Below are 16,108 nucleotides of genomic sequence, written 5' to 3'. Positions count from 1 at the left end.
TAAATTAAAACCAATTAATTCTCTGTGAAGTCCACATGTTGATTTAATTTAACTAAATCTACATTTTAATTCTTTTCCAGAGACACAGAATCTGATAAACTGCGTCTGCGCACCTGTATTTTCTCTATTAATGTTGTATAAATTGGGTTGAAGGTAAATTCACCTGTAAATTCACCTTTGACCCTAATGAAGCCACATTAAATGAACACCGACTCACGGACTCATTTCCGGTCTTGTTTTAGGTTACGTGACACCTGTGCAGGGGCGTGGCCTCGGTGAGGGACCGCCCACCTGGTCTAGGTGTGTCCTGACTTGTTTTTCTTATCAGCTGCAGCAGTTTCAGTCGAAACGTCTCAAGTGAGAGGATCACAGGCGACAGGTGAGTGTGGCGACTTGAATCTGAAGCGTTAGAAGCTGAAACTTTGATTTTGTGGCTTAAATCTATAAAAACTTTAGTTACAGCAAACTGAGAAACGAGCTGTTTAAACAATTCAACAACAACAACAACTCTGAAGCAGCATCTCTGCTGCGGAGGGAAGGAAACAGCTCTAAACTGGGAATAATGAAAGGAAATGTGTGGATTTACATCTGTAAAATGTTAAATTATAAAATAGTTTGGAGATAAAAACCAGGAGCAGACAGACTGATCCAACCTGATCCAACCTGATCCAACATGATCCGGATCTTCCAGTGGTTAAAATGACTGTTACAGGTGTTTTATGTTGTTTCAAAGTGGAGTGAAATAATCTGCAGGTGTTCAGTTTGTTAATTGACAGATTAACAATCAGCAATAATCCTCATATTTCATATTTCACCTGAGGTTTGGTTTCAGTTGTATTTATAACGATTTATCTTTTAAAAAATAATTCGTATGTTTTAGGAAGTTGCCCTGAACTGAATTTGACTTGTTTATCAGCTCTTAAATAGGAAAAACAAGAAAATTAAATATAACAAAAGAAAAGTGGAACGAATAGTTTAATGCCAAATAATCTGTTGTTCAAGCTTCTTGAAGTAGTTTAGTAAACAACACGTCTTAATGTTCAGATAAAAACATCGTTTTTTTACATTTGTTAGTTTAAAATCATCCATTAAAAAAAATCCTCTGTTGTCTTTTTACAGATTCTTCTCACAGCGCAGCACCCAGTGCTTCAAGCCGTCATGTCCTCCAGGCCTCAAGGGAGTCCACCTCCCTACGAGCCCGACCACGAGTAGTGAGTTTGACTTGATGGACGTTTATTAAGCTGAGAGCTGTTCATGATTTTTAATCTGTAAAGGGAGAAGCTTCAGTGTGGGAAGTAAAATATCATTAAATGTCGCCTTTATTTAAAGTTTAGAAAAGAAAAGGGTTTATTCTACTTTGAAAAGCGTCTGTGTGCATTCAGAACTTTCCAGGAGATGTTTTGAAGGTTTGTGATGTTAAAAAGTTCAGAGTTCACAGATTTAAAGATTCAGGTTTCCAGTTGCTCCTCTGAATGATTCTTAGTTCATGTGACTGCACCGATTGTTGAAGTGTGAATTTCACTGATCCAGTGCGAGCAGCTTGATTTTAAAGACTCATTAGATTCAAATGGGACTTTGAGATGATGATGGATGATGATGGATGATGATGATGATGATGATAGAATACAGAGGATCATATCACACGATAGAGGAAATACAGCTGTTCTGAATATTAGATGCTTTAATCTTGTGTTTACTGCACATTTCAATGATCTCACACAGTTCACATGAACTTGCTCTCGTCTCTCGTCTCTCGTCTCTCACCTCTCACCTCTCGTCTCTGCAGCCCCCCTCCCTCCCAGAAGGCCTACTCTTACTACGCAGATGACGAGTTCCAGCATTTCTACCGCTGGTCGTCTCCACCAGGCATCATTAAAATCATGGCCATTTTGGTCATCGTGATGTGCGTGGCCATATTCGCTTGTGTTGCCTCCACGCTCGCTTGGGACGTTCAGGGCGCCCTGGGTAGCTATGGCGTCGGGGGCAGCTACGGGAGCAGCTACGGGGGCTACGGGAGCTACGGGGGATATGGAGGAGGCTACGGCAGCTTTGGAGGTAGTGGATACGGGGCTGGAGGCATCTACGGATCCGTTGGTGGAAACTACAATGACCCTCGATCAGCCAAAGGTTTCATCATTGCAATGGCAGGAATCATCTTCATCACCTGCCTGGCCGTCTTCATCATCATCGTCTCCCACCAGAGCCTGTCGGAGAGCAGGAGGTTCTACCTGGCAGTGCTGATCATCTGTGCCATCCTGGCTCCGCTAATGCTGATAGCTGCCATCGTGTACCTGATGGCCGTGAACCCCATGGCTCAGTCTAACAACTCCATGTACGCCATGCAGATCCAGGGCCTGTGCGCCCCGTACCAGGGTCCACAGACAGGGATGTTAGTCAATCAGTACCTGTACCACTACTGTGTGCTGGAACCACAAGAGGTGAGCACACGTTTTGAATTGAATTCTTTCTTGTGTGTGTTAGTTTAGTTTAGTTTAGTTTAGTTTAGTTTAGTTTAGTTTAGTTTAGTTTAGTTTAGTTCTGCTTGTGACCCAGTTCATCATCTCTCGTTTCAGGCTGTCGCCGGCGTGCTGGGCTTCCTGGTCGCCGCCGCTCTGATCGTCATGCTCGTCTTCGCCTTGAAGACTCGCAAGAAAATTCAAAACTACGGCAAGAGCAACGTTCTGTGGAAGAAAGTGAAGGTCATCGAGGAGGCGCCGCCTCAGGGCGTGGAGGAATGGGTGAGTGACGGCTGTCAGGAGACATGTTCTATTTTAAAACAATATTTAGTTTATCAGACACATTTAAAAACTCCACTTTTAATTAAATTCACTGTTCAGTGAAATGTGAGAAGAATCTTGACCTTGAAATAAAAAAGAAATACACAACCAGTGGTTTTGTCTAAAGCTGGAGGAGGAAATTCTTTAAAGGACTTTTTCCAGTGGTGAATTGACTGACTGGTCAGTTCAGAAACTATTTTATACGTTTAAATTCGTCTTGTTGTGAGGATAAACAGCATTTTCCAGACAAAAGGATCCAAAATAAATCAACAGATTCACTCGATCAGTTGATTTTATGTCGATTCACTCGTTGATTCACCATCAAATCATTCGTTTCAGCTCCGACCCTGTCGTCAAAGTAAAGTTAGAAGACACCGTATCTCATCCTGCTGCAGTGTTTTGAGTATCAGCTGAAGTGGAACAACCAGTTTGGGGGCAGTCACCTGTTTGTCAGCGGGGGAGGGAAAGCGTGGAGCAGTGAGCTCCTACCTGTGCTCGGTTTCAAGGTGTGGTCTGTCCACCCATGGTGGTTTCAGGCCTAGTGTGACACATCATAAGGAAGGAAAACAGAACAAACAGCAGCTCGACATAACGTCAGCAGCATTTGAAGCTTTTAAAATTCACAGTGTGCAGAAAACGAGGAATCGCGCTTTCTGAAGCTGTTTTCACAAGTTTGTCTCACATTTGATGTGACCACACTCCAGCAGGTGTTTTTACTGCAGAGCCGTGACGAGGAAGCAGATTCAGAACAGTGTTTGAAGGGTGGAACTCAATTATGTCACATATTTTCAGAGGACAAGCCCGTGCAGGCTCATCATACCAGAGCTGGTACAGAGACAAAGTGTTCGCTCGAGGAAGCTACTCAACAAAAAGTCAACACTGAGAGCACAGATGGTTTTTTACTCTTGATTGTTTGTGTCTTTATTTAGCTGCAGCCGTGTTTCCTATAAAGGACATTTATAGATATTGAATTTAAGACTGTTTCTATGAATCATTGAAGGTTTGGTTGATAACATGTGAGAGGATACTGAAGAATTGCTGTTATAATTTAACATATTTGGTCTTTTTCAGTCCAAATCTGAAGAACATTTAATACACAGAAAATATTTATTGTTGAATTACTAAGAAAAGCTGGACATATGTCGTTTTACTGCTTAGAACCATCAAAATATCACTTAAATAGCTGTGAAAACATCTTTTCAGCCTTAATTTTCCTGCAGTCATATTCTAACCTGTGATCTTTCTACATATTCTTTTGCAGGTGAACAATGTGGCCAGTTCCCCTGAAGCCATCCCAGTCTCCGATTACCCAGAGAAGCTGCGAAGCTCCAGGAGTCACCTGGATGACGAAAGCTCCACCTACGACAAACCCCCGTACAGCTACACCCCAGAGTGAGTGGATCCTTTTTTGTGCTCTTGTTGTGTTGATGGTTCTTATTAGTAAGTTGTGAGTGTGAGGTTCAAATCCTACTACATCCTAAGGACCTTCAGTGTCTTGTTGTTGGGGGGGTTCTGTCGGCATCATGGCTGTTTACAAGTACAGCGCTTAAGTAAATGTACTCAGTTACTTTGTTCCACTAAACCAGATTTGGGTTTTCAGTGTACACTGTTTGTGTATTAAACCTGCTTCGTCATTAAGTCGTGTGTTGATGGAAAATAAAGTCCCTCAGCGAACACGGAAAAGAAACGAAGCTCCCAGGTTTGTGAAATTAAAACAAACCGATGGGACAGACCGGTTTAACAAGGCCTGAAGAAACAGCAAGCGGGTGTTTTTAGAACAAAGGAACTGGACTGTGTGTGAAAAACACGGTGACATTTCACTTTCTGGAAGAAGTAGAGACACCGTTTCCTCCTGATTGGACAGTGTCAGTCAAAATCAGCATTACTATATAAATCATAGCTGTTTACACTATAAAGTAACGTAGGATTAAAAAATAATATCACAATAATGTCAAATCCACAACTACCGGTAAGTCTTTACTTCTGTAAACAGACTTAATCCGGTCCAAACAGTTCGTCTTCCTACTGAGAAACTGAAGTGTCGCATTTTATGAAATGCTGTTGTGTTTTGGACCTACAGGCTACCGTAACTAAATAATTCAATTCGTTATATTTTATTGAAATATGTTTGTTGACGGTCCAGCACCACCCCACACCTGTCCATACTTTTCAAAATGTATTTCTACATGTATTTTATCTCGTTGTACTGTATATTGACACTCTTTATTTTATGTAAACTGTCTAAAGTCATCTTGGAATCAGTGCAGCAGTGACAAACTAGTGATTCACTGACGCCTTTAAAATCCAGCTACATGACTCATTTTCTCTTTAACACTGAAACTATGAAATGCATGAGGTGAAACAGGAAGTCGCTGCTGAACTGTTTACTCATCACTCCTAAAGAGCGGTGACATTCGACACTGCTGTAAATGATGAATAAGATTCAGTCTCGTTTACAGTAACTGCAGCACAGAAAACCCAGTTTCTCTATTTTCATGTTGTTTAGTTCTGTTTAATAATTCAACTGATCGTCCTTTGTCGTGTAGACCTGCAGTGGAGGAGCATGTGCCTTTGCACAACGGGTATCCCTACAGCCCCAACTCGGACGTGTCCAGCTCGGTCGGAAAACCCAAAAAGAAGCGCCCGGGTCGGCCTCGTCGCGCTGACGGAAACGACTACGACACAGACTACAACTCCTCCGGAGACGAGCTGGACGACGACGACTTTGACAGGTGGGAAGGAAGTGAGAGAGACTGTGAGTCTGATTCACAGCAATGGAAGACGTATTCAGATCCTTTACTTACAGTAGAAATACTACAGATACTGCATTACTAATAAACACCCTGCTCTGAAGTCAAATTCATATTATCAGGAGGTTTTGCAGTGTTGGAAGAAGTATAAGTACCCCGAAAGGAAGCACAAGCAGTACATGAGTAAAAGGATTTAGCTGCTTTCTAACTCGACCAACTCAAAGTGTGACTTTGTAGGATCAGTATTTGAACTCTCTCCTCTTTCTGTGTTTTCAGTGAATTTCCTCCGATCGCAAATGAGCAGGAACGTTCCGACTACAAGCGCGAGTTTGACCGCGAGCACCAGGAGTACAAAGGCCTGCAGGCAGAGCTGGACGCCATCAACAAGGACCTGTCCATGGTCGACAAAGAGCTGGATGAGCTGGAGGAGGGAAGCCCACAGTATCTTGTAAGAGCTCACAGGATTTCAGCCCTGTTGATTCAGTCTGATACATAAGAAGTGATTTGTTGACATTTTATTTTGAAATGTATGATTTTCTTTTGGAACAGGATGCTCTGGATGAGTACAACAGGCTGAAGGACCTTAAAAAGGTAGATGTGATCATTAAGTCTGGTTATTTAAACATCTCATCACTTCTCATTACTCACCGACCTCCAACTGTCTCCACAGGCTTCAGACTATCTGATGAAGAAGCGCAGGTGTAAATACCTGAAGGCCAAACTGAACCACATCAAGAAGATGGTGAGTGATTTTGACCGCAGGGCCTGATGTGCTGAGGAGCGCACGCGTGTCCATGATGGGGCCCGAAGGGATTCAGGCGGGTTCTGCTCCACTGGGGGATGTTTGAGGCTGAACAGGATCCAGCTACACAGAAGCGTCTGCTTCAGTGAATCACGGGTGAAACGGCAAAGGTTATTTTTATTTAGAAACATGAAAACGAATTCTCCTTCATGTATTCTGCCGCTGTTTGTATTCTGTTTCACCTGCCTGTTACATATTTAATGTGGTACATGATCCCTCTTCATTTTAATAGCTCTTAATAAGCTTCTTTTTTGTTGTCTTTTAATTCTCTTTTTAAAATCCATTCTCATTTTGTATAAACGTGTAAATATGTGGGAAATCATGTTTTTAACAGTCTGTGAAAGCACATTCGTGTGTTTCGTTGTTTGTCTTCATGGATGCCAGAACTATTCTGATTCTGATTATGCATGTTTAATGCATAGTGATGTACTTTAACAGTGATTCGTGAAACATTTTTATTATAATAAAATCACTTATTAAACATTTTCTTAGTTCTTTTGTTGCACAGTGATCATCTTATTTCTGCAGTCACAAAACACGAAGCGCTGAGCAGCTGCTGAAGCAGCAGCAGACAACGACTCCACAGCCAGAAACGCATGAGCTTAATTGTTGTTCAAGTCTGCAGAATAATGTCAACAGTAAACTGTCAAACGTGATACGTGAAGGATCATTCATGTTATGGTGTGCACAGTTATTACTGTAGAAAAACAGAAACGACAAATACAGAGAAGACGAAAATGTCCAACAGAGGGAGGCTCGTGTTGATTAACTGAAAACTTTTAAGTCCAGCACGAAGTTTACGCTCAGGGGGTAAAATATGTGAACATCACCGAGGAGTTAAACATTCACCATGAACACTGAACACACAGACTCCTACAACTGAGTAACTGGAAAAACTGGCATCTGTGGGTTAATTAGTAATTATTTTTATGCAAATTGATTATTAGATCGAACATAGTTTTTTGTTAGTTCATGGTTGGTAGATATTGTTCTTTTTATGATAATAAATACTGTATCAGTGAACCTGACAAAATGACCAATAATTATTCACACTGTATTTAAAACTGCAGATGACGGTGAGAACAGTTTTAACACTAAACCTCTGATTTAACGTCGTTAGATTTAAAGTAGGTATTTTTGGTTTCCACTACACATTCTGCGTCACAAAGCACATTTTCCATTAAAACACACTGATGAAATGATCTGCAGCTGACTTCACGCTGTGCTTTTGAACTGTTCCGTCTGCATCGAGTGCCTCCTCAGCAGCATCCTCCTTGTCTGCTCCTTGGGTTGACCAGGTGGTGCGGAGGGAATGAAGTGCTTCAGTCCACACTCTTTCTCACACGAACCACCTCCAGCACCGGAGCCTAAGTTGTACACGTTAAGGATGGGCGTGTTGGCGGAGTTAAAGGTCAGAGGGGGCAGAGATCTGGGCCTGGCCTGGGAGCTGTGGTCCAACAAGAAGGCACCAGAGCCTCTGCGCTCGTACCCAGAGAGCACTCTCCTGCTTGGGCCGGAGGTCAGCAGGGACTCCCTGGAGCAACGTAAGGGGGCGAGCCTCCTGCCGTCTGGGGGCTCTCGTGCTTTCAGGGGGGAGTCTTCAGGGAGATGGTGGATGTCTACAGCAAGCTGGGGGTCTGAGCTGTAGATGTCTGAGCCCAGCTTGCGCCTCTGAATGATGCTATGAAGGCTTGATGAGGCCAAGCTGTGAAGGTTTTTGTCACTAGAAAGGGAGCAGGAGGAGGGCGCTGAATCTGCTCCAAGGTTTTCAGAGTGGAGGTTGGGGTGGGAGGCAGAGTGGGATGAGGTGAGACGTGGTAAGGACATATTCTGTTGGACCCCTCTGGGACGATCAGTCTTTTCGTCTGTTCCTGCGTCTTCGTGCTTTTCCAGTTTGGCTTCGTACCATTTGAAGCTGTCGCTTGTTGAGGGTGGGCTGTCGTCCAGGTTGGGAACTCTAAAAGACAGATCCTCAGCGTGGGTCACGTCGTTTTCTGGAGACAGAGAAGCATGGAGCTGCTGCGTGAGCAGAGAACCTGGGATCTTTAACCAGGGCTCAGAGTTCAGCCTCAGTAGGGGCTGCTGCTCTGAGCCCGCTTGGTTGAGTCCTCGAAACCGCGATGGGGAACAAGGGTGGGAGTTCACACCGGAGGACGGAGCTTCTTTAAAAGAGAAGACGGGTTTCGGGGTGCACAAGGACGAGGAGGAGCACTGAGTGGAGGTGATGAGCTGAATTTCAGAGGGAGATGCAGGAGCTGCTGATGTCACGGTCTGATCCACAGGACTGAGTGGAGCCATGCTGAGGTACTGCTTGGCTTGTAGTTTCCCACATGGGAATTTGTCCGCCGTTATGATGATCACCTCCTTCCCCTTGGCCTTGCAGGTGTCGAGCAACAGCTTGAGGACCTTCCAGTCTCCGGCCATGACTGCGTAGACCAACGCCGACATCCCCGACTGGTCCTCCAGACTAACGTCCGCTCCGCTTCCCAGGAGCAGAGACACCACCTCGGTGCCGACCTGCTCCCTGCAGGCGTGCATCAGTGCAGAGCGGCCTTCCTTGTCCTGGATGTTGGGGTCTGCTCCTTTCTCCAGAAGAAACTGGACCAGCTTGACCCGGCTGGCGCTCTGGCTGTCGACGTGCTGGGTCCTGCAGGCCACCATCAGGGGGGTCTGGCCTTGGCTGTTGCTCTCGTTGATGTAAGCACCTCCGTCCAGGAGCAGTCGTGTGAGTCGCAGGCGGCGGAGGAAGACTGCCCTTAGTAACGGGTTTCCTGAGTCCATCGCTACCTCAGAACTACATCCTTCTCCTTCCATCCCTCCTAATCCCTGGTGGTGGTTTTAGTGATGCAGCAGGAGTCTGGAGATTAAAAGAAGACAATGAGTTCATGGACAAGCCCCAGTCGACCTCTGTGTCTTCTGATGCCACACACATTACATCAGTATTTACATATTTCTTACTTTATATTTGGCTGTTTGACTTTTTCCTTTTCATATTTTCATCTTTACTCTTCACAGACTGTTCATGCTCTTTTCTGTAAAACTGCCTCTGCATGACTTTCTGTTACTGTTTTCATCACATTACACGCTGCACATCTCTCGGGTTTGATTTTTTTTTTTTTTGCTTCATCATTATAAAACAGAAAAATTAATAATTCCTTTCTTTTCATTTGTTTCTCAGCTGCAGCACCAGCAGAGGCAGAGTGACTGCTTCTGTCCATTAGTTACAGTAACACAACATTTTCCTGCATGAAACAGAAGCTTTTTCATCTATAAATGTAAGAAATGAGTCTGTATGTTGCACAAGATCATTGTATTTGCATTGCAGCCATATGCAAAACAGCAACACTCACTTTGTGTGTGTTTGTGTGGATCCTTGTTGATGTGTTGCTGTTAGTAATGTTCCAGTTTCCACATTATAATAAATCAATTTGCTGCTTTACGTGTTGTACTCAGTGAAGTCTGGTCGGATTTTAAACAGGTCACACGATCCAGTCCCACAAACACTGAGCTGCTGCCTCTAATTCAAACTCACTGTAGCACAGAATACAAATTCATCCGCCAGAGAAAATAGTCCCCAACAAACGCACCATTTAGTTCTGTTTGAGCAGAAGTGGAACCAGAGGACTCGGAGCTGAGCTCAGAAGATACGGAGCGACTGACTCGTGGTTGAATTTTAAGTTTAAATCTTTGAACTTTGAACTGTGTTCACCTCTGACCTCCCTTCATACACATGATCCTGCTCTTTGTCTTCCTCTCCTGCTTTTTTACTCCTGCCTGGTCACATTCATCCTCCTCTCCTCATTTTGGCTTGTCTGGTCACTCGGCCCCTCCCCTTTCCTTTGTTTTGTTTTCCCTCCATTTCCAACCTGGCCCACCTTTGCTCCGCCCCCTCACTCACCTGCATTACATCATCACATTGTCAGCCTCTATAAAAGCCTCCAGACAGCACTCAGTCCTTGCTCGACTGTTTTAAAGTTCACTGGTTGACATGGTGTTGATGAATTCTTTGTAAATCTAGTTTGGACTGATTTTAATCATCTGACAGACGTTTGCTTCTTCTCTCTGAGTTTTGAATCGTGCTATCATTTACTCGCCTTGTGGATGAACATCTCTCTGGATGACCTGCTTCGTTTGCTCCTCGACTGTCGGTAATTATCCACAAATGAACTTTGTTTCTTACGTGTGTGACACACTCACCTGTTTGATACAGACTCTCTGACTAGTTTCCCACTTGAATCTAGATCTATTTTGATTCCTGCTGCAGACCTGTTTCTACGAGCCATAAAATCTGTCCACCTTATCTGCCACTAATATTAATAAAGCTGTTTTCATGGGCGGGGAAAATTGGTGGAATAGCCCTTTATCAGGATCACTGTAGCTGCAGGATGAATCTTCAGCACAGCACAGCTGTCACGTCATGGCTGAACGCTGGCAGCCACACGAGTCAGAGACAAAACACCACCTGCTCCATGTGTGACAGATGAGGTGGAGGTGGTGAGCTCCCAGTTCCACACTTTGTTTTTTAATCTTTGTCTCATGAAAACACTTGTTACAGAACCGACAGGCTTCATGCTGTTAGTCTGTTTGTGTCATGACTCTGTGAACGTTACCATTGGTCCGTCATGTCTGTCCACATTGAAATATTTTGATATCACTTTGATTTATTTGTAATTAAATTTGTAGAAACATTCACGGTGGCCAGTTTAACCAGTGGAAGTAGTAATATATAATAATATATATTATATTATATAGATATTGTGCAGTAAATAATTTGTGCAAGAAGTAGCAGCAACACAAACTGTTCCTCTCCAAGAATAATATGAGTAAAACAATCACGATTCCAGTACTGTACTCTACACACAGTGTGTACTGTATAATGTGCAGCACATTGCAGTGTTTGGTTTCCACCCTGCCAGCAGATCAAGAATAGAAAAGTCCACTTCACCTGAACAGCCTCAGCTCAGCACTCATCGCTGTGTGTGTGTGTGTGTGTGTGTGTGTGTGTGTGTTACAGTGTGCTCATTACCAATGCATGTTTATGGTGCTCACGTCAGGACACATAAATACATCAGAAACGATTAAATGCTGCATCGTCAATGGGATCAAAGTCACATCTTCATCACCCACCAAGCTGAACATCATCCTCACAGACATCACAAAATAAGTTGTAAACTCTGCAGAATTTGTTCTTTCCTGCTGTATGTCTGCATAACTTACCAGGCTTGAGTCAGGATTAGTTCTCTCCTGCAGACATTTACTCCCCTGTTGCTGATCTGCGACTGACGTCCTCTGTGACCAGCCAGTGCTGAGTTGGAGTGTGTGTGTTTGTGTGTGTGAGAGAGAGAGGAAATCAGGGGAGACAGTAACTGCAGCAATCAAGGTTATTCAGACTGTGCCTGCTCCTTTGACAAAGTATGTGATAATAGAGAGTGATATAAGCTTGTTGTCAGGCAGGAAATGGTTAATCCATCACTGCAGCAGCAGCAGTGCTCGGGAGAGTTACACAGAGGCAGAACAGGAAAGGCTCAGTAAGGTGAAGCACTATAGCAACCCAGCTCCGCAGCAGGTCTGATTCGTCCTGCCTAATAAAACAGCCTCACATCACTTTCTGTAGTTACGTGCCAAAAGGAAAACGATGTTGTTTTATCAATGACATCTCCATGACAACCATCAAGGAGGCTGAGTGACGGCAAGAACTGTTCATTCTGGGTCTGTGTGTGTGGGAGTGTGTGTGTGTGTGTGTGCACCTGTGTGAGAATAAGAGGCTGTGCATGTACTTCACATCCACCTCATACCTTTTCTATTGTGTTAGAGGCTCAGGGAGGATCTTTGTTTCACTGGCTGATTTTTACTACAGATGTGACCGAGAAAACACAAAAAGCAAAGAGACAAAGAAGAAGAGAGAGAGACACTGACTCCAGTTTGTGGTTCTTCACTCATGAAACACGAAGGACGACTTTTAACGGCTGCAAACGTTTCATGACTTAACATCACAGAATAGTTCTTTGTATTCTAGTCCAGACTATTACATCCAACAGTACGGTACAAGGTTTCATCGCTTTGGTGTAGCCATAGCAACAGATGTGAATCCACAGTTCATAAAGTCCCCACTAGATGTCAGCACCTGTCAGGTTTTCACCATCACCTGTGTCACCTGGTTAGTTGTCTATTAAACTACAAACTGACTCTTAGAAGCTACTTGAACATGGAAACTCTTTATTTAGAGAACAAAATGAGAAATATGGTTTGGTGTGGTTTAATATTCAGAAACAAAATGATGGAGTCTATTAATGTTTTAAATAATGAATGTAAATGTTTTAGCACTAATATATTAAACGAGAGGTAAAACTGTGACAGAAGAACAGTAACATATGGGAAAGACGAGTAAAACCAAAGTAAAGAAGTTAAATTAAAAATTCACCAAAATGTCCCAAATAATGACAGATTTCTTTTTTCATGAAGTATTGGAATACAATAGCACACTTGGAATAAGAAGGAATGGTTTTCAGCTGTTTAAGGTTTGTTGATTAATATGCATATCACAGCAGGTTCTCCTGTGATAAATCTAAAGCTGGAAACTGCCTGACTGTGATGTACAGCAGCAGAACAAGCAGCCATTACCTGCACTTTCTGATGGAAATCACCACTGTGAACAAGTACTCTCAGCTGGAAACAGGAGACACCCACGGGACTGAGTGTTTAGCCATCATGACTAACCAGGCACCTACTTGATTGCCCTCTCAGGGAGAGAGCACACTTCGGGGTTTTTTATTTGCAGATCTGAACGGTAGCTGTAAAACACAGCAGCATATTACCTGTGACTGTTTACCTGAAGCAGCCAACACACTGTTCTTTAAACAGTTTAATTAGTTTCTTGTTTCTTGTTTAGGATGTTTATGCAGAAACTCAGTTGTGATCTTGATTCACAGATGTTGAAAAGTTGCGATCAGCCAGTTAATACAACATTTACCTGATATCAACCAGTGCTGCTGATTATTGCCTTTAAACCCACAACAGGAAGAGGAGCCGCGTCTGCTCCAGATGTTTCCATGGTACCTGTCCCTGTGCCCACTCCTCACACAGACACACCTGTTCCTAATTATCTATTCAGTATTTCTACCTGGTACCTGACGGCTCATCACTTGAGTGACCACCGTCTTTAGTGTCATCATCATCATCATCATCTGTCGCCTCAGCAGATTTGATTTCTTCTGCTGCTTCAAACAGAGAATATTAAACTCTGAACTAACTACCACTAGACTAATGGACTGCAGTGTTTGTGGGAGAGCTGTGGAGCCTGAAATAACGCAGGTCACGTAACAGATGCAAAAGCAGCTGTGGGTTTGACGTGTTGGAGGAAGGATCAGCACAGAGCTGCTACAGGAGGAGGCCGACGGTGTCACAGCAGCATTTAATAAAAACTTTTAGAATTCAGAACACGGTCACATTACAGAGGACATGAGCTGTGTTTAAGTCTCCTGCAGTAGAACATGATCACTGATGATGTGTATGTTGCACAGAAATATTAATCCTCTATAATCCTTTGTTGGCTATATCTACTGTTTTTAAAGCCCCTTATGTCTCCACCTAGACCCCCCACTGTCCTTCATGGTTCAACAGATGGGACTATTTTAAAAATGCCATGTTGTGCTTTTTGGAATTTTTGGTGTAACAGCAGAGGAGAGGAGCTGCTCCTGCGATGATTTACATACAGTCATCAAAAGTAATGTTTGCTGCTAAATCTGCTTTTCTGGATCAATGAATCTCAATCAACCTCTTGGAACTATTTAAAGCTTCATGAATCATATTTTGACCGAGAGACTTGTTAAAGAAGTGTCCTATCAGGTGGGTTCCTGTAATCATGCTGCTGTAGCCTAACGTGGACAGAATCACTGAACCTCTCTGAGAAGCAGCAGCTGGTGCAGCGACTGTTCTGCTTTTCTAAGTGTTCAGATTCTCCAACTGAGCCGTTTCCCCCTCAGGCTGAAAACTGTCCAAACTGAACAGCCGGCGTCTGACGGCTGGCTGTGATGCAACATGTGCGTGTCCTTGCCCTCTCCTTTAACCTCGCAGGGATTGTTTCTCTCTGCCCCCCCACCACGCAGCTCCGCTCGTGATGTAAAGCTGTGATGAGACTTTCATTTGTCAGCGCTGCGACTGTGTGCCTGTGGTCACAGGAGGTAGATTTGGCCTTTAATGCTTCAAACTGATCAGACGTGACGGGACGAGGTTGATCCACCTCAGCAGACCTGGTTCACCAGGACTTCATAGTAGCCTGTTCACCTATAAAACCCTGGACTACTTGCGGTGCCACGACCTGAGCGTCTGAACTACTGCACATCTTAGTTAAACTGTTGTGTTTTGTCTTTTTGGAATAAGTTTGTGAAGAGATGCAGCCTGGCAGCTGCACAGAAGTTCTCTTCTAAAAGAGATGATAATCTTAGTTCTAATAATGTCGTAATTTCTTTTTATCGTGTTGACTTTAGTGAGAGTTGGAAATGTGGCTTCACAGCTTTGATCCACACTGAAGTGTTGGATCTATTGTCATGGAACTCTGTTCTCGATCTGATATTTACTGTGTTAATTCAACATTTGATATTTAATGTTCCCCAGAGGATGAACCCTAATGATCATGATGATCTCCTGACTTGTATCTAGGTTTAATTCTTATGAAGTCCTGATACAGTTAATGGATTATTAAGTGTAACAGACCTCTGGAAATGAATTACCAACCATTCTGAAAATCAAATCATCATTAGTCCATAGACCAGATTTCCAGATTCAAACTTCTCTGACTCATTTTCAGCTTCTATCTGTTTTGTGATTATAAACTGAAAATCTTTGAGATCTGGACACATTAAGCAACATGATCAGACTATTTTCTGATGTTCTGTAGCTTTAATACACATTACATTAGTTAGAAAGAACATGTCCTCAGTGCCAATTACAGTGTTTCCCTCAGTGTGCTTCATTTGCATCTGAGCACATGTGTGATTGTGCAGAGGAGATTCAGGATGGAGGTGGGTTAGGAGTCAGCATGTGGTCCCCTACAGGCGGTCTTGTTTTGATATCACAGCATCTGTGTGCATTGGATTATTCTCAGTACGCTCTGTCGATGTGGGTGGCAGTGAAAGATGCACTCTGGTTCAAAGACACAGTGTGTTTCAGTAAAGTCACTTTTCTTATTTCAAATTTTGAACAGAAAAAAAAAACAAAGAGACAAAGAAACGAATGAAAGACGCACTCGGCGTTGGACTCGATCAGTGAAACCTGATCCTAAGCTGCCTAACAGATTAGACTGGTGTCATCTGCAGACTGGGTCTTTTGATGATGCTCATCTGGGGAAACGTGTGATTCGTGTCGTGTAGAAGTCGCAGCACAGCCACCTTGACCTAGACCTGACCCCTGACTGTAGGCTGAGGTCAGAGTTTAACAAACCTCCCTCATCCATCCAACAACGACCTCGTGTGTAGTACAGCACATGCACAGACAGGTCTGTGGCAGCTTAGCTTAAACACACACACACACAAACACCACAACATCTGTTTGTGCTTTCAGGCTGAATGAGAGTTTCAGAACAAACACCGTCTTGTGAAGCATATCAATTTACAAAAATAGAAACTTCTGCTTTTTTCTCCCTGCGTGTGTGTGTGTGTGTGTGTGTGTGTGTGTGTGTGTGTGTGTGTGTGACGCTTACAATGCAAAAAAATGTCTCTTCTCTCACATCCTCATGAGGAAAATGATGTGTTTGTTTGATCAGGACCCGAGTGTAAAGATGA

General features: G+C 43.4%; 2 protein-coding genes across 2 annotated transcripts; one reads left to right on the top strand and one right to left on the bottom strand.

The window, feature by feature from the left end:
- The first annotated feature begins 266 nt into the window (after window positions 1-266).
- On the top strand, window positions 267-6,824 carry oclna (occludin a). Its single transcript, XM_026356248.1, has 9 exons — window positions 267-379; window positions 1,120-1,211; window positions 1,787-2,438; window positions 2,574-2,738; window positions 4,039-4,169; window positions 5,324-5,509; window positions 5,804-5,975; window positions 6,077-6,118; window positions 6,198-6,824. Exons 2-9 carry the CDS (start codon window positions 1,159-1,161, stop codon window positions 6,294-6,296), a joined length of 1,500 nt encoding a protein of 499 aa, XP_026212033.1. The 5' UTR covers window positions 267-379; window positions 1,120-1,158; the 3' UTR covers window positions 6,297-6,824.
- A 720-nt stretch (window positions 6,825-7,544) lies between these two features.
- ankrd34ba (ankyrin repeat domain 34Ba) lies at window positions 7,545-9,158 on the bottom strand. The gene has a single exon (XM_026356305.1). The coding sequence runs from the start codon at window positions 9,141-9,143 to the stop codon at window positions 7,545-7,547; it is 1,599 nt and encodes a 532-aa protein (XP_026212090.1). The 5' UTR covers window positions 9,144-9,158.
- Between the last annotated feature and the right edge of the window lie 6,950 nt (window positions 9,159-16,108).

The sequence above is a fragment of the Anabas testudineus genome, chromosome 12, assembly GCF_900324465.2.
Source record: "Anabas testudineus chromosome 12, fAnaTes1.2, whole genome shotgun sequence".
NCBI classification, from domain to species: domain Eukaryota; kingdom Metazoa; phylum Chordata; class Actinopteri; order Anabantiformes; family Anabantidae; genus Anabas; species Anabas testudineus.
The sequence above is the reverse complement of the archived record's forward strand: the minus strand, read 5'-3'. Positions and strand labels throughout refer to the sequence as shown.

Excerpts from the sequence above, each read along its gene's own strand:
- oclna (XM_026356248.1), top strand. The coding sequence starts at position 1,159 with ATGTCCTCCAGGCCTCAAGGGAGTCCACCTCCCTACGAGCCCGACCAC. Across the intron at positions 2,439-2,573 it reads GTGTGCTGGAACCACAAGAG|GCTGTCGCCGGCGTGCTGGG; the intron begins GTGAGCACACGT and ends CTCTCGTTTCAG. Across the intron at positions 5,510-5,803 it reads GACGACGACGACTTTGACAG|TGAATTTCCTCCGATCGCAA; the intron begins GTGGGAAGGAAG and ends CTGTGTTTTCAG.
- ankrd34ba (XM_026356305.1), bottom strand. The coding sequence starts at position 9,143 with ATGGAAGGAGAAGGATGTAGTTCTGAGGTAGCGATGGACTCAGGAAAC.